General features: G+C 36.7%; 1 protein-coding gene across 1 annotated transcript in view; it reads right to left on the bottom strand.

Moving 5' to 3' along the window:
- Positions 1–10,164: 10,164 nt before the first annotated feature.
- Positions 10,165–25,693, bottom strand: part of LOC110461694 (universal stress protein YxiE-like) — a 31,985-nt gene continuing 16,456 nt past the window's right edge. The window contains exon 4 of the mRNA XM_021515342.1: positions 10,165–10,520. Coding sequence (XP_021371017.1) covers positions 10,317–10,520 — 204 coding nt within the window. The 3' untranslated portion in view covers positions 10,165–10,316. The remainder of the gene's footprint in view (positions 10,521–25,693) is intronic.

Here is a 25,693-nt window from a genome sequence, read left to right as displayed (position 1 = left end):
CCCCAAAACGTGTAAAATTACTCTGAACACATCCGTTAAGGTCCAAACATATTTGTAACAATGTATGATAGTGTCGGTACTATTGTCTCAGGGTTAATGCTGTTATGAAGTACATACAGATGGATCGATGAGCGTACACATTTACATGTTAAAATACACAATACCAGCCTATGTATGGTTTGTTAGCCTTCCAACTTTCTCTGGGAAACTCGCATGATTTGAAGGAGACGGTTCTTACACGTTGAAAATACCTCAGGTAAATAAAGCTCGCTGACCTGGAAACTAAAAGTGCAGCGATTCACTCAGTATATCATACTATACACAATATACCTGGAATATACTACACAATGTACCTGGAATATACTACACAATGTACCTGGAATATACTACACAATATACTTGGAATATACTACACAATGCACTTGGAATATACTACGAAATGTATTTGGAATATACTACACAATGTACCTGGAATATACTACACAATGTACCTGAAATATACTACACAATGTACTTGGAATATACTACATAATGTACCTGGAATATACTACACAATGTCCCTGGAACATAATACACAATGTACCTGGAATATACTACAGAATGTACCTGGATTATAATACACAAGGTACTTGGAATATAATACACAATGTACCTGAAATATACCACACAATGTACTTGGAATATACTACATAATGTACCTGGAATATACTACACAATGTCCCTGGAACATAATACACAATGTACCTGGAATATTCTACACAATGTACCTGGAATATACTTCACAATGTACCTGGAATATAATACACAACGTACCTGGAATATAATACACAATGTACCTGAAATATACTACACAATGTACTTGGAATATAATACAAAATGTACTTGGAATATACTACACAACGTACCAATGTACCTGGAATATACTACACAATGTCCCTGGAATATAATACACCATGTACCTGGAATATAATACACAATGTACCTGAAATATACCACACAATGTACCTGGAATATACTACAGAATGTACCTGGATTATAATACACAATGTACTTGGAATATACTACATAATGTACCTGGAATATACTACACAATGGACCTGGAATATACTACACAATATACCTGGAATATACTACACAATGTACGTGTAATATACTACACAATATACTTGGAATATACTACACAATATACTTGGGATATAATACACAATGCACGTGGAATATACTACACAATGTATTTGGAATATACCACTCAGTATATCATACTATACACAATATACCTGGAATATACTACACAATGTACGTGTAATATACTACACAATATACTTGGAATATCCTACACAATGTACCTGGAATATACTACCCAATGTACCTGGAATATACTACACACTATACTTGGAATATAATACACAATGCACGTGGAATATACTACACAATGTATTTGGAATATACCACTCAGTATATCATACTATACACAATATACCTGGAATATACTACACAATGTACGTGTAATATACTACACAATATACTTGGAATATCCTACACAATGTACCTGGAATATACTACACAATATACTTGGAATATAATACACAATGCACGTGGAATATACTACACAATGTATTTGGAATATACTACACAATGTACCTGGAATATACTACACAATGTACCTGGAATATACTACACAATGTACCTGGAATATACTACACAATGTACTTGGAATATACTACACAATGTACTTGGAATATACTACACAATGTACTTGGAATATACTACTCAATGTACTTGGGATATACTACACAATGTACCTGGAATATACTACACAATGTACCTGGAATATACAACACAATATACTTGGAATATACTACACAATGTACCTGGAATATAATACACAAAGTACCTGGAATATAATACACAATGTACTTGGAATATACTACACAACGTACATTGTGTAGTACATTCTAGGTATATTTTGTAGTATATTCCAGGTACATTGTGTGGTATATTCCAAGTACGTTGTGTAGTATACTCCAAGTACATTGTGTAGTACATTCTAGGTATACTACACAATATACCTAGAATGTACTACACAATGTACTTGGAGTATACTACACAACGTACTTGGAATATACCACACAATGTACCTGGAATATACTACACAATGTCCCTGGATATACTACACAATAAACTTGGAATATACTACACAATATACTTGGAATATAATACACAAAGTACCTGGAATATAATACACAATGTACCTGGAATATACAACACAATATACTTGGAACATACTACACAATGTACCTGGAATATACTACACAATATACCTAGAATGTACTACACAATGTACTTGGAATATACTACACAACGTACTTGGAATATACTACACAATGTACCTGGAATATACTACACAATGTACCTGGAATATACTACACAATGTACCTGGAATATACTACACAATGTACCTGGAATATACTACACAATGTACCTGGAATATACTACACAATGTACCTGGAATATACTACACAATGTACCTGGAATATACTACACAATGTACCTGGAATATACTACACAATGTACCTGGAATATACTACACAATGTACCTGGAATATACTACACAATGTACCTGGAATATACTACACAATGTACCTGGAATATACTACACAATGTACCTGGAATATACTACACAATGTACCTGGAATATACTACACAATGTACCTGGAATATACTACACAATGTACCTGGAATATACTACACAATGTACCTGGAATATACTACACAATGTACCTGGAATATACTACACAATGTACCTGGAATATACTACACAATGTACCTGGAATATACTACACAATGTACCTGGAATATACTACACAATGTACCTGGAATATACTACACAATGTACCTGGAATATACTACACAATGTACCTGGAATATACTACACAATGTACCTGGAATATACTACACAATGTACCTGGAATATACTACACAATGTACCTGGAATATACTACACAATGTACCTGGAATATACTACACAATGTACTTGGAATATACTACACAATGTACCTGGAATATACTACACAATGTACCTGGAATATACTACACAATGTACCTGGAATATACTACACAATATACTTGGAATATACTACACAATATACTTGGAATATACTACACAATGCACTTGGAATATACTACACAATGTATTTGGAATATACTACACAATGTACCTGGAATATACTACACAATGTACCTGGAATATACTACACAATGTACTTGGAATATACTACACAATGTACTTGGAATATACTACACAATGTACTTAGAATATACTTCACAATGCACCTTGAATATACTACACAATATACTTGGAATATACTACACAATGTACTTGGAATATAATACACATTGTACCTGGAATATACATGTGTGACCTGTTTTGATGTACAAAAACGTGATAAAAAGCTCTGTACATTTCTGAAACATTTTGTCAGGATATAAATACCGATGATATTTAAATATACAAGTACTCTTATCAAACTTGCCACTTTAGCATACAAAACAAATATTTTCACATACGCACACGAGAAAAACAAAACTGTATTTGTGTCATAAAACGTCTTAATTACAAATGTACCATTACACTAATATATATACATATTGACCACAAATTATCACAATGAGGCAATATTATTGCAGATTTTGATGAGTTTTACTTTTACATTACCTGTAATCTTTACGTAACAGAATTACATGAATGCAATGTAAAAAATAAACTGTCCAAAACGCATTTTTACTGTCAGGAAAAGTGCTTCTCTACGTGGTACATGATGTACTAGTACACATGGGTTTCGATAACGATATAATGACAGGCCATTGTCACCTAGATATAGGGACATGTACAAAATGTTTAGTTAGGCTCAGGAAGCATGACGGTCGCTACAAAACACAGGCGACTAGATGGACAATAACATATAATTTACATGTTAGTCATGATCGGGTGTTTTACAACATGCTCATTCATAAAACCTCAAAACGTTGCAAATACTCGAAGGAACATTTATATATAAATAGTAACACCTGCCTATTGATCAGCTAAACGCGTGTGTACGTGTACTGTTAAATTGATAGGTCAGCGTAGGTGTGCACTACCATGTTTTATACACTGTACATCTAGTCCGATTAAGGTGTGCACACACACATGTACTTACATTCTATAGCGTAGTCCGAGTGCTTACTTCCATCCATACATACAGCGACAATGGTTTTCTTGCTCGCCATGCTGACAGCCTGTCTGTCTTCTTGTTGTCTTGTTGATAACAGCCCCCTAGATGGAGTATTGTATTTCTAGTATACGCTACAACTAGATAGTTTATCAACTAGGTCAATGCTCGTTCAACGTCCTGTACTGTGGCGGTCAGCGTTAGTGGTCAGTTTACATTAGTGTTGAACATGTACGTTGTATACACGTTGTAGAAGTAGTCAAAGAGAGCTGACATCGACATTCGGCATTGTGTAGTGCAACAGATAATAAAGGGCAGATATGAAGTAGTTTAAAAGTAGTATATGCAAATTAGTGTAATCTATTGCTATCTATCCGCGGCATTACGTACAAAGGTTGCTACCAGATTCACCATAAACTGTAAACTATAACTACCGGGATAGTTTTATTTATCTAATCACTCAACGTGGACGATCTTGAAGCGCATTGCTTGGCTAGGTCCTGTTTTTTCCTCGATGTGATTTTTGTCGGGTACTTATGTGAATCATACGTATATGCACATATGCATATTCTAAACAGTTTTTCTCTTTTTTTGGGGGGGGGGGGGGGGGGGGGATAAATAGTTTTGTTTTAATACAGGACAAGAACTTATGGATGATGATGTATGATCATCATCATCATCATAAGTTGATGATAGTGTTTTGACAGCGACAATATGTCGCTATCGATGGTGATGTAAGAGTAGGTTCGATGATGATGATGATGATGATGATGATGATGATGATGATGATGATGATGATGATGATGATGAAATCAGGTGAAGGATGATGACAGTGTTATTTTAAAACGTGTAGATGTGCGTGTGAGAGAACGTGCTATTTTTTGTATATATGTAAAAAAAAACATTTTATGGTTTAGCTGTAATTCTCTGTAACCATAATGCTTCATTCTCCTACATTGATGAGTCACAGTTGCTGTTCAATTTGAATAGAAGGCATGTGCACATTTAAATCCACACTCTAACCATACTAATGCATTTAATCTTATTCACTACCGTCATCGAAATCGCGATGAAATAAGTGTAAAAGAAATCTCGTACACGACAAATACGCTGCTCGTATGTATGTCGCTTGTAAACTAAGCAGATATTAATATCGGTACAGACATGATAAACCTAACGTTACTACAGACACGATATATACTTGTTTATATAGAACAAACATGATATACTTAACGACGGAACAGACATGATATACTTTACGTAGGTACAGACATGATATACTTTACGTCAGAACAAACATGATATACTTTACGTCGGTACAGACATGATAAACCTAACGTTACTACAGACACGATATATACTTGTTTATATAGAACAAACATGATATACTTAACGTCGGAACAGACATGATATACTTTACGTCAGTACAGACATGATAAACTTTACGTCGGTACAGACATGATATACTTTACGTCGGTACAGACATGATAAACTTAACGTAACTACAGACACGATATACCTTACGTCGGTACAGACATGATAAACTTTACGTCGGTACAGACATGATAAACTTAACGTTACTAAAGACACGATATATACTTTACGTCAGAACAAACAGGATATACTTTACGTCGGTACAAACATGATAAACTTTACGTCGGTATAGACATGCTATGATTTACGTCGTTACATACATAATAAACTTTACGTAACTACAGACACGATATACTTTACGTTAGAACAAACATGATATACTTTACGTAACTACAGACACGATATATACTTTACGTTAGAACAAAATTTATATATTTTACGTAACTACAGACACGATATACTTTACGTCAGAACAAGCATGATATACTTTACGTAACTACAGACACGATATATACTTTACGTCAGAACAAACATGATATACTTAACGTCGGTACAGGCATGATAAACCTAACGTTACTACAGACACGATATATACTTGTTTATATAGAACAAACATGATATACTTAACGTCGGTACAGACATGATATACTTTACGTCAGAACAAACATGATAAACTTTACGTCGGTACAGACATGATATGCTTTACGTCAGAACAAACATGATATACTTTAACTCAGAACAAACATGATATACTTAACGTCAGAACAAACATGATATACTTTACGTTAGAACAAAAATGATATACTTTACGTCAGAACAAACATGATATACTTAACGTCAGAACAAACATGATAAACTTTACGTCGGTACAGACATGATATACTTTACGTCAGAACAAACATGATATACTTTAAGTCAGAACAAACATGATATACTTAACGTCAGAACAAACATGATATACTTTACGTCAGAACAAAAATGATATACTTTACGTCAGAACAAACATGATATACTTTACGTCAGAACAAACATGATATACTTTACGTAACTACAGATACGATAAACTTTCACGTCAGAACAAACATGATATACTTTACGTTGGTACAAACATGATAAACTTTACGTCGGTACAGACATGATAAACTTAACGTTACTAAAGACACGATATATACTTTACGTCAGAACAAACATGATATACTTTACGTCGGTACAAACATGATAAACTTTACGTCGGTATAGACATGTTATGATTTACGTCGTTACATACATAATAAATTTTACGTAACTACAGACACGATATACTTTACGTTAGAACAAAAATTATATATTTTACGTCAGAACAAGCATGATATACTTTACGTAACTACAGACACGATATATACTTTACGTCAGAACAAACATGATATACTTTACGTCGGTACAAACATGATACACTTTACGTCGGTACAGACATGATAAACTTAACGTTACTACAGACACGATATATACTTTACGTCAGAACAAACATCATATACATTACGTCGGTATAAACATGCTATGATTTACGTCGGTACAGACATGATTAACTTAACGTTACTACAGACATGATATACTTTACGTCAGAACAAACAGAAACAGAAAAAAGGTTGGTTTTTTTTGCAATTTTCATGGCCATGAAAATAAAAAATAAATCCTACCATGAAAAATACACGGATTAAAACTACATATAATTTCATGGCCATGAAAAATTATGCTCCACCACGAAAAATGAAACTCATAAATAATACAGGCATATATAAAGCTAGGCTGCATGTTTAAACAGTTAAAATATTATCGGAGTACTTTCCGGATTTAAACAAAAACAAGGAGAGGAACGAGAACATGAACCACCTCCATTTACACAGGTAAGATCAGATGTTCCTTCGTGTGTCGATCTCGTCTTTATAAAGTTGTGTTTAACCACTAAAATATAAACCAGCAAACAAAATTACATTTTATCATTTTATGCTATTTTGTGTGTGAATGAAAATTGAATAGAAAGTCAATAATCATTGGGTTTCATCATCAGATATTGCCGTAAGATTTCAGGAACAATTCAGAAATGTTTCAGCAAAGCCAACTGATATATGCATAAGCAAACCTTACTGTGATTTCTAGCCAAACAACATTAAGCAAGTTCCGGGACATTTCAACAATGCTTCTTAATCACTGTTTGCTAAACAATACAACATACACTTCAACACTAGGACCAAAAAAAAAAAAAAAATGTCTTGTTTCTCAAATTATTGTTAGATAAATTTAGGGCAATTACTGACTGTAGTGATGGGTAACTTTAGTCCATTTAAGCCGTTTTCTAAGTGATTTTTTTTTATATATATATCGTCTTCAAATAATAAAAATAAATTTAGAAGTTAGAACGACATGAATGCCCTCCTGCTTTCTGTCACAAAATCTTTCTATTTTAGTAATTTAAAAAGGATGACACTGTCTGACCTTCACCCGAGAATCCAAAAATGCAAACTTGTCAATCATCAAAATTAGATACAAATATTTGTGTGTGTTGTCATGATGCTGTTTATTACAATCTGAATGTCTCCATTATTGATGCAGATCTAGATCATGATTTAAAGTACATAAAACTTAAGAAGGCAAGAATTACACAAACCTATGATCACTAGTTACATATGGTCAGTGAATGAAGTATATCTATATTTGTGTGATCATGTCTTGTACATGTAGCTATAGAACTTTAGAAAGTGTTAGTATTATTGTTCCATTATTATACACGAATTTCACATTGAATACTTTGAGATTGTTATATTTTATGAGATTGTGTCATCCCATACGTATGCTGTTTTAAATCATAATGTGAGATGTTGTTTTAAATCATAATGTGAGATGTTGAAGTGTGTAGCTTACATAGTCCGATATGAACACCGACCATCTGTACTCTTATACGGGAATTCGGGTGTAAATTATCTCATATTGTTGTATTTCATCAAATTGTAACATGATACAAGTATTCCATCCAAATAAGGTCGTAGTATTATGTTGTTAGTCTGTAAATTAACGATATAAGTGTTTAAATGCGAGGTGAAGACTGCATATTGAACCAATCAATGTGTATCAGCAGACGACAAGTCCACCGCTAGATGTAATCTGTATTTTTACGGGAAACACATGTTTATACTCAAAACGATTGTTCAGCGTGTTGATATAACATCATACCTGTCATGTGTATTCCATTTTATCATACTGTCTAATCTTTTATAGCCCATTAGAGTCGAAAGTTTGTCTTGGACATAGCGGTTCGTCTTCTACGGCAGCCATATTTGTTTATCTTTTCGGTAACACTCGGGAGTCATCCACATAGTATTTACTCGGATCTCTCGGACTTTATTAACTTAGTATATTAGATTCGAAGGTTTGATCATGGAAACTGATGTTATAGTTATTGACCATCAACTTTCTTCTAACTACACTTGTTTCAGTTAATAAATGATCATTAAAAATAAAGAAATTAATTTAATGATCATAAAAATTAGTTTCATGAGCATTAAATTCTCATTTCTTTTATTATCGAAAACAATAACGGCTTAAAAATTTAACAGAACAGTTCAGCATTTTTCAGCATTATCCTGAACAGTTCAGCAGTTTTCAGCATATATTTTCTCGTATTTACGAAGTACATTTATCGTGATGTGCCAAATGTACACTCGTGTTGTGATATGATAAATCGTTCCAACATATATATATACCATGATATACCCTAATTAATTCTGTAAATATTCATGGCCATGAACATGCATGGTGAACACTATATTAAAAATTTCTATGATGATATATATATAGATATCATGGCCTTTGTTGAAAAATTCATGGCCATGAATTTATGATCTTTACCAGAAGCTGTGGAATTACTTTTTCATGGCCATGAATTCTTCATGTCTTTACTTGGACGCCATGATATTTTTCTTCGTGGCCTTGAACTATCTGGTATCTCGGACACTTTTAGAGCAACTAATTTTAATGGCAGTGGTTTTCCAAATTTCAATGCCATGAAATACACCATCGGAATTCATGGCCATGATTTCATTTTTTCAGGGCCATACTATGACCATGATTATTTTTTGCGACGAGAAATCATGGCCTTGGTTCTTGACACTCGTATCAGACAACTATATTCATTGAAATTTAAGGGGTTGTATGTGTGATTCATGGGGTATTCAAGGCCATGAAAAATATATTCATGGTATTTAGGCAAGCCCATGAAAAAAACTTCGACGAAATGTCATGGCCTTATTAATGGCATCCAGGCTTTTTAATGGGGTTTTCAAAGGAATTTCATGGGATTTTTATGGGATATGCTTCCAGTAGTGATACTTTACGTCAGAACAAACATGATATACTTTACGTAACTACAGACACGATATACTTTACGCCGGCACATCCATGTCTGTGTTGTGGAACAAGAGGTCCCTAGACCTGTATGTGACAAAAGTTAGGTCTGCTGAATTTCACAAACATTTGATTTGGTCGAGTAAGTGATAGTTGGACGACACTTATTTCAAAAAATAAATACTTAAAGGCTTTATACAGTATCATTAATGTTTTTTTTATTTTTTTTTAAAGTAATTTGGTCAATTATAACTTGCCATGTAATAACCATTGACAGTCTGTTTCTGTTATACACATCATTCTGGTCGTCTACTGGTCCTCTATATGGGTAACTGCCATGTTTTCACTCAGTTATTATATATCTTGTGGATGTTTGCACACAAGAACTGGCATATGAGCATGGTGAACGAGATAATCCGAAACGCTTCCAAGAAATGTCCTCCGAACGGTGCCGACCCCGCGTGACCCCACCACGATCATGGAGGCACCGATTGTCTTGGACTTTTCCACAAGTGCGTGACCCGGATTTCCATGGACTTTAATGATTTCTGCAGTCAACTGAAAAAGAAATAATAATTATGCAGATATTTTAATACAATATATAGGATATACAGATACATGTACACACAACCGTATGAATAAATATATCAATATACTAAACCTTCGATAAATACTTTATATACTAACATCAACCGGTTAATATCGTAATGGGAATGTCAAAAAGACAGTATTAAGTGGTATGTAAAACATCTTGTTTTAAGAACGATAAAGGTGGCAGGATAAAGTGTTTAAATTCATACAATATACATGTAACCTTATGTTAGATTGAAATTCAATGTTAAATTATATGATGATATGCGTAACGTCGGTAGGGACATGATACACTTTACGTAACTAGAGACACGATATACTTTACGCCGGAACAAAAATAATATACTTTACGTCGGTATAGAAATGCTATACTTTACGTCGGTACAGACATGATATACTTTACGTCGGTATAGACATGCTATAATTTACGTCGGTATAGACATGATATACTTTACGTCGGTACAGACATGATATTCTCTTACCCTGGACAGGTGTATCCGCACTTTTAGCGGTGTGAGATTTTCTTATCTCACCCTAGGGTTGAGACAAGCTACACGTGTTCTTTGCACGTTCTCAACAATTGTATGACGTCATAGCAACAATACCATAACGTCACGGCAACAATACAATGACGTCACGTCGACAATTCAGACGCATCACATCAACATTGTCTTGCATTGATATAACGTCTATATAAAATGCATAAGAGGGTAAACAGGGTAAGAGAAAAATAATCATTCACCCCCTTGGGAGTGAGACAGGGTGATCTCAACCCTGGGGGTAAGATTCTTAAGCTGCCAAACACTCGGCAAGCCTCGTGTTTGACAACTTGAGAATCTAACCCCTCAGGTTGAAATTACCCTGTCTCACCTCATAGTTGGTGAAAGATTCTATTATACTTTACGTCGGTACAGATATTATATACTTTACGTCGGTATAGACATGCTATAGTTTACGTCGGTATAGAAATGCTATACTTTACGTCGGTACAGACATTATATACTTTACGTCGGTATAGACATGCTATACTTTACGTCGGTACAGACATGATATACTTTATGTCGGTACAGACATGCTATACTTTACGTCGGTACAGACACGATATACTTTACGTCGGTACATGTACGGACATGATAAACTTTACGTAACTACATACACGATATACTTTACCCCGGAACAAACATGATATACTTAACGTCGGTATAGACATGCTATACTTTACGTCGGTACAGACAATGATATACTTTACGTAACTACAGACATAATATATTTTACGTTGGAACAGACATGATATACTTTACGTAACTACAGACATAATATATTTTACGTTGGAACAGACATGATATACTTTACGTAACTACAGACATGCTATACTTTAGGTTGGTATAGACATGCTATACTTTACGTTGGTATAGACATGATATACTTTATTTCTATAAAAACATGGTTTACTTTACGTCGGTACATGTACGGACATGATAAACTTTACGTAACTACATACACGATATACTTTACCCCGGAACAAACATGATATACTTAACGTCGGTATAGACATGCTATACCTTACGTCGGTACAGACACGATATACTTTACGTCGGTACATGTACGGACATGATAAACTTTACGCAACTACGAACACGATATACTTTACGCCGGAACAAACATGCTATACATTTCGTCGGTACAGACATGCTATACTTTACGTCGGTACAGACAATGATATACTTTACGTAACTACAGACATAATATATTTTACGTCGGTACAGACATGATATACTTTACGTCGGTATAGACATGCTATAGTTTACGTCGGTATAGAAATGCTATACTTTACGTCGGTATAGACATGCTATAATTTACGTCTGTATAGACATGATATACTTTACGTCGGTACACACATGATATACTTTACGTAACTACAGACATAATATATTTTACGTTGGTACAGACATGATATACTTTACGTAACTACAGACATAATATATTTTACGTCGGTACAGACATGATATACTTTACGTAACTACAGACATGCTATACTTTAGGTTGGTATAGACATGCTATACTTTACGTTGGTACAGACATGATATACTTTATTTCTATAAAAACATGGTTTACTTTACGTCGGTACATGTACGGACATGATAAACTTTACGTAACTACATACACGATATACTTTACCCCGGAACAAACATGATATACTTAACGTCGGTATAGACATGCTATACTTTACGTCGGTACAGACACGATATACTTTACGTCGGTACAGACATGCTAAACTTTACGTCGGTAAAGACATGTTATATAAACTTTACGCAACTACAAACACGATATACTTTACGCCGGAACAAACATACTATACTTTAAGTCGGTATAGACATGCTATACATTACGACAGTACAGACACGATATACATTATGTTGGTACATGTATGGACATGATAAACTTAACGTCGGTACAGACACGATATACTTTACGCCGGAACAAATATGATATACTTTACGTCGGTACAGACATGCTATACTTTACGTCGGTATAGACATGCTATACTTTACGTCGGTACAGACATTATATACTTTACGTCGGTATGGACATGCTATAATTTACGTCGGGATAGACATGCTATACTCTACGTCGGTACAGACATGATATACTTTACGTCGGTACAGACATGCTAAACTTTACGTCGGTAAAGACATGTTATACTTTACGTCGGTACAGACATTATATACTTTACGTCGGTATAGAAATGCTATACTTTACGTCGGTACAGACACGATATCCTTTACGCCGGTACAGACATGCTATACTTTACGTCTGTACAGACATGATATACTTTATGTCGGTGCAGAGACGATATACTTTACGTCGGTATAGACATGTTATACTTTACGTCGGTACAGAAATGCTATACTTAACGTCGGTACAGACACGATATACTTTACGCCGGTACAGAATGCTATACTTTACGTTGGTACAGACATGATACACTTTACGTCGGTACAGACACGATATACTTCGAGTCGGTACAGACATGATATACTTCACGTCGGTACAGACATGATATACTTTACGTCGGTACAGATACGATATACTTCATGTCGGTATAAACATGCTATATTTTACGTCTGTACAGACATGCTATATTTCACGTCGATACAGATATGATAAACTTTACGTCGGTACAGACATGCTATATTTTACGTTGGTACAGATAAGATATACTTTACGTCGGTACATGCACGGACATGATAAACTTTACGTATCTACAGACGCGAAATACTTTACGCAGGAACAAACATGATATACTTTACGTCGGTTTAGACATGCGATACTTTACGTCGGTACAGACACGATATACTTTACGTCGGTACATGTACGGACTTGATAAACTTAACGTAACTACAAACACGATATACTTTACGCCGGAACAAACATGATATACTTTACGTCGGTGTAGACATGCTATACATTACGTCGGTACAGACACGATATACTTTATGTCGGTACATGTATGGACATGATAAACTTTACGTCGGTACAGACACGATATACTTTACGCCGGAACAAATATGATAAAATTTACGTCGGTACAGGCATGCTATACTTTACGTCGGTACATATACGATATACTTTACGTCGGTATAGACATGCTATACTTTACGTCGGTACAGACATGATATACTTTACGTCGGTATAGACATGCTATAATTTACGTCGGTATAGAAATGCTATACTTTACGTCGGTACAGACATTATATACTTTACGTCGGTATAGAAATGCTATACTTTACGTCGGTACAGACATTATATACTTTACGTCGGTATAGACATGCTATACTTTACGTCGGTACAGACATGATATACTTTACGTCGGTATAGACATGCTATAATTTACGTCGGTATAGAAATGCTATACTTTACGTCGGTACAGACATTATATACTTTACGTCGGTATAGAAATGCTATACTTTACGTCGGTACAGACATTATATACTTTACGTCGGTATAGACATGCTATACTTTACGTCGGTACAGACATGATATACTTTACGTCGGTATAGACATGCTATAATTTACGTCGGTATAGAAATGCTATACTTTACGTCGGTACAGACATTATATACTTTACGTCGGTATAGAAATGCTATACTTTACGTCGGTACAGACATTATATACTTTACGTCGGTATAGACATGCTATAATTTACGTCGGTATAGACATGATATACTTTACGTCGGTACAGACATGATATACTTTACGTAACTACAGACATAATATATTTTACGTTGGTACAGACATGATATACTTTACGTAACTACAGACATGATATACTTTACGTTGATATAGACATGCTATACTTTTACGTTGGTACAGACATGATATACTTTATTTCTATAAAAACATGGTTTACTTTACGTCGGTACAGAGACGATATACTTTACGTCGGTATAGACATGCTATACTTTACGTCGGTACAGACATTATATACTTTACGTCGGTATAGAAATGCTATACTTTACGTCGGTACAGACCCGATATACTTTACGTCGGTACATTTACGGACATTTACGCCGGTACAGACATGCTATACTTTACGTTGGTACAGACATGATATACTTCATTTCTATAAAAACCTCGTTTACTTTACGTCGGTACAGAGACGATATACTTTACGTCGGTATAGACATGTTATAATTTACGTCGGTATAGAAATGCTATACTTTACGTCGGTACAGACACGATATACTTTACGTCGGTACATTTACGGACATGATAAACTTTACGTCGGTACAGACACGATATACTTTACGCCGGAACAAATATGATATACTTTACGTCGGTACAGACATGCTATACTTTACGTCGGTATAGACATGCTATACTTTACGTCGGTACAGACATTATATATTTTACGTCGGTATGGACATGCTATAATTTACGTCGGTAAAGACATGTTATACTTTACGTCGGTACAGACATGCTATACTTTACGTCGGTACAGACACGATATACTTTACGCCGGTACAGACATGCTATACTTTACGTCGGTACAGACATGATATACTTTATGTCGGTACAGAGACGATATACTTTACGTCAGTATAGACATGATATACTTTACGTCGGTTCAGACATGCTATACTTTACGTCGGTACAGACACGATATACTTTACGTCGGTATATGTACGGACATGATAAACTTTACGTAACTACAAACACGATATACTTTACGCCGGAACAAACATGATATACTTTACGTCGGTGTAGACATGCTATACATTACGTCGGTACAGACACGATATACTTTATGTCGGTACATGTATGGACATGATAAACTTTACGTCTGTACAGACACGATATACTTTACGCCGGAACAAACATGATATACTTTACGTCGGTACAGACATGCTATACTTTACGTCGGTACAGACATGATATACTTTACGTCGGTACAGACATGCTATACTTTACGTCGGTACAGACATGATATACTTTACGTCGGTACAGACATGCTATACTTTACGTCGGTACAGACATGATATACTTTACGTCGGTACAGACATGCTATACTTTACGTCGGTACAGACATGATATACTTTACGTCGGTACAGACATGCTATACTTTACGTCGGTATAGACATGCTATACTTTACGTCGGTATAGACATGCTATACTTTACGTCGGTACAGACACGATATACTTTACGTCGGTACAGACATGCTATACTTTACGTCGGTACAGACATGATATACTTTACGTCGGTACAGACATGCTATACTTTACGTCGGTATAGACATGCTATACTTTACGTCGGTACAGACATGATATACTTTACGTCGGTATAGACATGCTATACTTTACGTCGGTATAGAAATGCTATACTTTACGTCGGTACAGACATTATATACTTTACGTCGGTATAGACATGCTATAATTTACGTCGGTATAGACATGATATACTTTACGTCGGTACAGACATGATATACTTTACGTCGGTATAGACATGCTATACTTTACGTCGGTATAGAAATGCTATACTTTACGTCGGTACAGACATTATATACTTTACGTCGGTATAGACATGCTATACTTTACGTCGGTATAGAAATGCTATACTTTACGTCGGTACAGACATTATATACTTTACGTCGGTATAGACATGCTATAATTTACGTCGGTATAGACATGATATACTTTACGTCGGTACAGACATGATATACTTTACGTCGGTATAGACATGCTATACTTTACGTCGGTACAGACATGATATACTTTACGTCGGTATAGACATGCTATACTTTACGTCGGTACAGACATGATATACTTTACGTCGGTATAGACATGCTATACTTTACGTCGGTATAGAAATGCTATACTTTACGTCGGTACAGACATTATATACTTTACGTCGGTATAGACATGCTATACTTTACGTCGGTATAGAAATGCTATACTTTACGTCGGTACAGACATTATATACTTTACGTCGGTATAGAAATGCTATACTTTACGTCGGTACAGACATGATATACTTTACGTCGGTATAGACATGCTATACTTTACGTCGGTACAGACATGATATACTTTACGTCGGTATAGACATGCTATAATTTACGTCGGTATAGAAATGCTATACTTTACGTCGGTACAGACATTATATACTTTACGTCGGTATAGAAATGCTATACTTTACGTCGGTACAGACATGATATACTTTACGTCGGTATAGACATGCTATACTTTACGTCGGTACAGACATGATATACTTTACGTCGGTATAGACATGCTATACTTTACGTCGGTATAGAAATGCTATACTTTACGTCGGTACAGACATTATATACTTTACGTCGGTATAGACATGCTATACTTTACGTCGGTATAGACATGATATACTTTACGTCGGTATAGAAATGCTATACTTTACGTCGGTACAGACATTATATACTTTACGTTGGTATAGACATGCTATAATTTACGTCGGTACAGACATGCTATATTTTACGTTGTACAGATAAGATATACTTTACGTCGGTATAGACATGCTATAATTTACGTCGGTATAGAAATGCTATACTTTACGTCGGTACAGACATTATATACTTTACGTCGGTATAGAAATGCTATACTTTACGTCGGTACAGACATTATATACTTTACGTCGGTATAGACATGCTATAATTTACGTCGGTATAGACATGATATACTTTACGTCGGTACAGACATGATATACTTTACGTCGATACAGATATGATAAACTTTACGTCGGTACAGGCATGCTATATTTTACGTTGGTACAGATAAGATATACTTTACGTCGGTACATGTACGGACATGATAAACTTTATGTATCTACAGACGCGAAATACTTTACGCAGGAACAAACATGATATACTTTACGTCGGTTTAGACATGCTATACTTTACGTCGGTACAGACACGATATACTTTACGCCGGAACAAATATGATATACTTTACGTCGGTACAGACATGCTATACTTTACGTCGGTAGGGACACGATATACTTTACATCGGTACAGACATGCTATACTTTACGTCGGTACAAACATGATATATTTTATGTCGGTACAGACATGCTATACTTTACGTCGGTATAGACATTATATTCTTTATATCGGTACAGACATGCTATACTTTACGTCGGTAGGGACACGATATACTTTACGTCGGTACAGACATGCTATACTTTACGTCGGTAGGGACACGATATACTTTACGTCGGTACAGACATGCTATACTTTACGTCGGTATAGACATTATATACTTTATATCGGTACAGACATGCTATACTTTACGTCGGTATAGACATGCTATAATTTACGTCGGTATAGACATGATATACTTTACGTCCGTACAGACATGATATACTTTACGTCGGTGTAGACATGCTATACTCTACGTCGGTACATACATGCCTATAATTTACGTCGGTATAGACATGATATACTTTACGTCTGTACAGACATGATATACTTTACGTAACTACAGACATAATATATTTTACGTTGGTACAGACATGATACACTTTACGTCAGTACATGTACGAACATGATAAAGTTTTCGCAACTACAAACATGAAATACTTTACGCCGGAACAAACATGATATACTTTACGCCGGAACAAACATGCTATACTTTAAGTCGGTATAGACATGCTAGACATGCTATACTTTACGTCGATATAGACACGATATACTTTACGTCTGTACAGACATGATATACTTTACGTCGATACATGTAAGGACATGATAAACTTTACGTAAATACAGACACGATTTACTTTACACGACATGCTATACTTTACGTCGGGGAAGACATGCTACACTTTACGTCGGTATAGTTACGTCGGTATAGAAATGCTATACTTTACGTCGGTATAGACCTTATATACTTTATATCGGTACAGACATTCTATACTTTACGTCGGTATAGCATGTCTGTACTTTACGTCGGTAGGGACACTATATACTTTACGGCGGTACAGACATGCTATACTTTCCGTCGGTACAGACACGATGTCCTTCACGTCGGTACAGACATGATATACTTTACGTAACTACAGACATGATATACTTTACGTAACTACAGACATGATATACTTTACGTCGGTGTAGACATGCTATACTCTACGTCGGTACATACATGCTATACTTTATGTCGGTACAAACATGATATATTTTATGTCGGTACAGACATGCTATTCTATACGTCGGTATAGACATGCTATTCTTTACGTTGGTACAGACATGATACCCTTTACGTCGGTACATGTACGAACATGATAAACTTTTCGAAACTACAAACATGATATACTTTACGCCGGAACAAACATGATATACTTTACGCCGGAACAAATATGATATCCTTTACGTCGGTACAGACATGTTATACTTTACGTCGGCACAGACACGATATACTTTACGGCGGTACAGACATGATATACGTTATGTCGGTACAGGCATGCTATACTTGACGTCGGTATAGACATTATATTCTTTATATCGGTACAGACATGCTATTCTATACGTCGGTATAGACATGCTATACTCTACGTCGGTACATACATGCTATACTTTATGTCGGTACAAACATGATATATTTTATGTCAGTACAGACATGCTATACTTTACGGCGGTACAGACATGATATACGTTATGTCGGTACAGGCATGCTATACTTGACGTCGGTACAGACACGATATTCTTTACGTCGGTACAGACATGCTATACTCTACGTCGGTACATACATGCTATACTTTATGTCGGTACAAACATGATATATTTTATGTCGGTACAGCCATGCTATACTTTACGTCGGTCTAGAAATGCTATACTTTACGTCGTTATAGACATACTATACTTTACGTCGGTACAAACATGCTATACTTTACGTCGGTGTAGACATGCTACACTTTACGTCGGTATAGACATGCTATACTTTACGTTGGTACAGACATGATACACTTTACGTCGGTACATGTACGAACATGATAAACTTTTCGCAACTACAAACATGATATACTTTACGCCGGAACAAACATGCTATACTTTAAGTCGGTATAGACATGCTATACTTTACGTTGGTACAGACATGATACCCTTTACGTCGGTACATGTACGAACATGATAAACTTTTCGCAACTGCAAACATGATATACTTTACACCGGAACAAACATGCTATACTTTAAGGCGGTATAGACATGCTATACATTACGTCGGTACAGAGACGATATACTTTACGTCGGTGAAGACATGCTATACTTTACGTCGGGGTAGACATGCTACACTTTACGTCGGTATAGTTACGTCGGTATAGAAATGCTATACTTTACGTCGGTACAGACATTATATTATTTACGTCGGTATAGACAAGCTATAATTTACGGCGGTATAGACATGATATACTTTACGTCGGTACAGACATGATATACTTCACGTCGGTACAGACATGATATACTTTACGTAACTACAGACATGGTATACTTTACGTTGGTATAGACATGCTATACTTTACGTTGGTACAGACATGATACACTAGACGTCGGTACAGACACGATATACTTTACGTCGTTACATGTACGGACATGATAAACTTTACGTAACTACATACACGATATACTTTACGCCGGAACAAACATGCTATACTTTAAGTCGGTATAGACATGCTACACATTACGTCGGTACAGAGACGATATACTTTACGTCGGTGTAGACATGCTATACCTTACGGCGGTACAGACATGCTATACTTTACGTTGCTACAGACATGATACACTTGACGTCGGTACAGACACGATATACTTCACGTCGGTACAGACCTTTACGCCGGAACAAACATGATATACTTAACGTCGGTATAGACATGCTATACTTTACGTTGGTACAGACATGATACACTTGACGTCGGTACAGACACGATATACTTCACGTCGGTACAGACATGATATACTTCACGTCGGTACAGACATGATATACTTTACGTCGGTAGAGATACGATATACTTCACGTCGGTATAAACATGCTTTATTTTACGTCGGTACAGACATGCTATACTTTACGTCGATACAGATATGATAAACTTTACGTCGGTACAGTCATGCTATATTTTACGTTGGTTCAGATAAGATATACTTTACGTCGGTACATGTACGGACATGATAAACTTTACGTATCTACAGACGCGAAATACTTTACGTCGGAACAAACCTGATATACTTTACGTCGGTACATGTAAGGACATGATAAACTTTACGTAAATACAGACACGATTTACTTTACACAGGAACAAACATGATATACTTTACGTCGGTTAAGACATGCTATACTTTACGTCGGTACAGACACGATATACTTTATGTCGGTACATGTATGGACATGATAAACTTTACGTCGGTACAGACACGATATACTTTACGCCGGAACAAATATGATATACTTTACGTCGGTACAGACATGCTATACTTTACGTCGGTATAGACATGCTATACTTTACGTCGGTACAGACATGCTATACTTTACGTCGTTATAGACATGCTATACTTTACGTCGGTATAGACATGCTATACTCTACGTCGGTACATACATGCTATACTTTATGTCGGTACAGACATGCTATACTTTACGTCGGTACAGACATGCTATACTTTACGTCGGTATAGAAATGCTATACTTTACGTCGGTATAGACATGCTATACTTTACGTCGATACAGACACGATATACTTTACGTCGGTACAGACATGATATACTTTATGACGGTACAGACATGCTATACTTCACGTCGGTACAGACACGATATACTTTACGTCGGTACAGACATGCTAAACTTTACGTCGGTATAGACATGCTTTACTTAACGTCGGTACAGACATGCTATACTTTACGTCGGTACAGACACGATATACTTTACGTCGGTACAGACATGCTATACTTTACCTCGGTACAAACATGATATATTTTATGTCGGTACAGACATGCTATACTTTATGTCGGTACAGACACGATATACTTTACGTCGGTGTAAACATGCTATACTTTACGTCGGTGTAGACATGCTATACTTTACGTCGGAATAGACATGCTATACTTTACGTTGGTACAGACATGATACACTTTACGTCGGTACAGACACGATGTACTTCACGTCGGTACAGACATGATATACTTTATGTCGGTACAGACATGCTATACTTTACGTCGGTACAGACATGCTATACCGCACGTCGGTACATACATGATACACAATACGTCAGTACATACATGATACACATTACGTCAGTACAGACATGATACACATTACGTCAGTACAGCCATGATACACATTACGTCAGTACAGACATGATACATTTTATACAGATAGTATTTATTACATTACTTTGTAATTTATTTGCTTATCACTGTTCGCGCCTTTACTTATGCAATAATAATTCTGGTTAACAGCTGGGCCTGTAAACATTTACTGGCATGTCGCCAATGACTGGTTTGACATTCGCTACGATCTTATCTAAATTGAAACTAATACCAGCTGCGTGTTGACATGCTTTAGGACTTAATTTATCCTTATTTGCTAAACGGTTTACCAATGGTGGACTTGCTATGCAATACCTTGATACTGTCATTTATCTAAAGATCACTAAGGAAGGTATTGACATCCGCCACAACCTTGTGTTCTCTTCCTAACCTGGTTATCTCTAATGATGACATTCACGTGCCCTACAACCTTGTGTTCTCTTCCTTACCTGATTATCTCTAATGATGACATTCACGTGCACCACGACCATGTTTAATCTTCCTCCCCTAAAGATCTCTAATGATGACATCCACATGCACCACAACCATGCCTAATCCTCCTCCCTAACGATCACTAATGCTGACATTCACGTGCACCACGACCATGTTTAATCTTCCTCCCCTAAAGATCACTAATGATGACATTCACGTGCACCTCGACCATATTTAATATTTATCCCATAAAGATCACTAATGATGACTTTCACGTGCACCACGACCATGCTTAATCTTCTTCCCCCAAAGATCACTAATGCTGACATTCACGTGCATCACGACCATGCTTAATCTTCCTCCCCTAAAGATCACTAATGATGACATTCACGTGCACCACGACTATGTGTAATCTTCCTCCCCTAAAGATCATTTATGATGACATTCACGTGCACCACGACCATGCTTACTCTTCCCCCCTAAAGATCACTAATGATGACATTCACACGCACCACGACCATGTTTAATCTTCCTATTCCTAAAGATCACTAATGATGGCATTCATGTGCACCACGACTATGTTTAATCTTCCTATTCCTAAAGATCACTTTTGATGGCATTTACGTGCACCACGACCATTTTTACTCTTCCTCCCCTAAAAATCACTAATGATGACATTCACGTGCACCACGACCATGTTTAATCTTCTTCCCCTAAAAATCTCTAATGATGGCATTCACGTGCACCACGACCATGCTTAATCTTCCTCCCCTAGAGATCACTAATGATGACATTCACGTGCAACACGACCATGTTTAATCTTCCACCCCTAAAGATCACTAAGGATGACATTCACGTGCACCACGACCATGTTAAATCTTCCTCCTCTAAAGTTCACTAATGATGACATTCACGTGCACCACGACCATGTTTAATCTTCTTCCCCTAAAAATCTCTAATGATGGCATTCACGTGCACCACGACCATGCTTAATCTTCCTCCCCTAGAGATCACTAATGATGACATTCACGTGCAACACGACCATGTTTAATCTTCCACCCCTAAAGATCACTAAGGATGACATTCACGTGCACCACGACCATGCTTACTCTTCCTCACCTTAGATCACTAATGATGACATTCTTCCTCACCTTAAGAGCACTACCGATGTCATTCGCATGCATGCACCAAGACCATGCTTACTTTTCCTCATCTTAAGATCACTAATGATGACATTCACGTGCACCACGACCATGTTTAATCTTCCTCCTCCAAAGATCACTAATGATGGCATTCACGTGCACCACAACCATGCTTACTCTTCCTCACCTAAAGATCACTAATGATGGCATTCACGTGCACCACGACCATGTTTAATCTTCCTCCTCCAAAGATCACTAATGATGGCATTCACGTGCACCACGACCATGTTCAATTTTCCTCCCCTAATGATCACTAATGATGACATTCACGTGCACCACGACCATGTTTAATCTTCCTCCTCCAAAGATCACTAATAATGGCATTCACGTGCACCACAACCATGCTTACTCTTCCTCACCTAAAGATCTCTAATGATGGCATTCACGTGCTCCACGACCATGTTCAATTTTCCTCCCCTAAATATCACTAATGATGGCATTAACGTAATGATGACATTCACGTGCACCACGACCATGCTTAATCTTCCTCACCTAAAGATCACTAATGATGACATTCACATGAACCACGACCATGTTTAATCTTTCTCCCCCAAAGATCCCTAATGATGGCATTCACGTGCACAACGACCATGCTTACTCTTCCTCACCTAAAGATCACTAATGATGACATTCACATGCACCACGACCATGTGCATTCACGTGCACATAAAGATCCCTAATGATGGCATTCACGTGCACCACGACCATGCTTACTCTTCCTCACCTAAAGATCACTAATGATGACATTCACATGCACCACGATTCACGTGCACCACGACCATGTTTAATCTTCCTCCCCTAAAGATCAGTAATGATGGCATTCGCGTGCACCACGACCATGTTTAATATTCCTCCCCTAAAGATCACTAATGATGACATTCACGTGCACAACGACTATGTTTAATATTCGTCCCCTAAAGATCACTAATGATGACATTCACGTGCACCACGACCATGTTTACTCTTCCTCCCCTAAATATCACTAATGATGGCATTCACGTGCACCACGACCATGTTTAATCTTCCTCCCCTAAATATCACTAATGATGGCATTCCCGTGCACCACGACCATGTTTAATCTTCCTCCCCTAAATATCACTAATGATGGCATTCACAGGCACCAGGCCTCCAAGAAAGCTGGGTCCACGTCCCGAGGCTGGGTACGTTGGTGCTCAGTGCGTATGTGATCATTTCGGGGGTATGATTGTGGCGCGCTGGGCGTCATCGTAGCAGAAGGCTTTCACAGTAGCTCCAATTTGAGCCAACCTGTTTGCCGTGGGTTGCATCTCGTATTCCTGGGGGAAGAAGATCCTGGTAGCTGAGCAGAGTCGGAATCACTGTCAAACTCTTGATAGGAAGGAGACATGATCCGATATTCTGCAACATACTGCTTTGGCTTCGGACTCTGGGTAGACGAGAGGTGATATGGGCCCTCTATCACCAATCGGCTGGTCACGCCGAGCCCTTGGTTTACATACTCCCAAGAAGGCGGTGGCTCAGGGTCAATCGCGAGAGTATACTCTTTCAAATAGTATGTATATTCTTACGAGTATACTATTCTATGTATCTCCGACACTTGGCGCTGGATATCCGCGTCACACCAGTGTCCCCTTGTTGGGCTCCGTGGCGGGTGGAGGCATAGATCGTGAAACAAACAAATATACACATGGGTAAAGATAAAAACCACCAAAACGAC

Source organism: Mizuhopecten yessoensis, unplaced genomic scaffold (assembly GCF_002113885.1).
Source record: "Mizuhopecten yessoensis strain PY_sf001 unplaced genomic scaffold, ASM211388v2 scaffold207, whole genome shotgun sequence".
Taxonomy (NCBI): Eukaryota; Metazoa; Mollusca; class Bivalvia; order Pectinida; family Pectinidae; genus Mizuhopecten; species Mizuhopecten yessoensis.
Note: the sequence above shows the minus strand (reverse complement) of the source record. Positions and strands in the feature narration are given on the sequence as shown.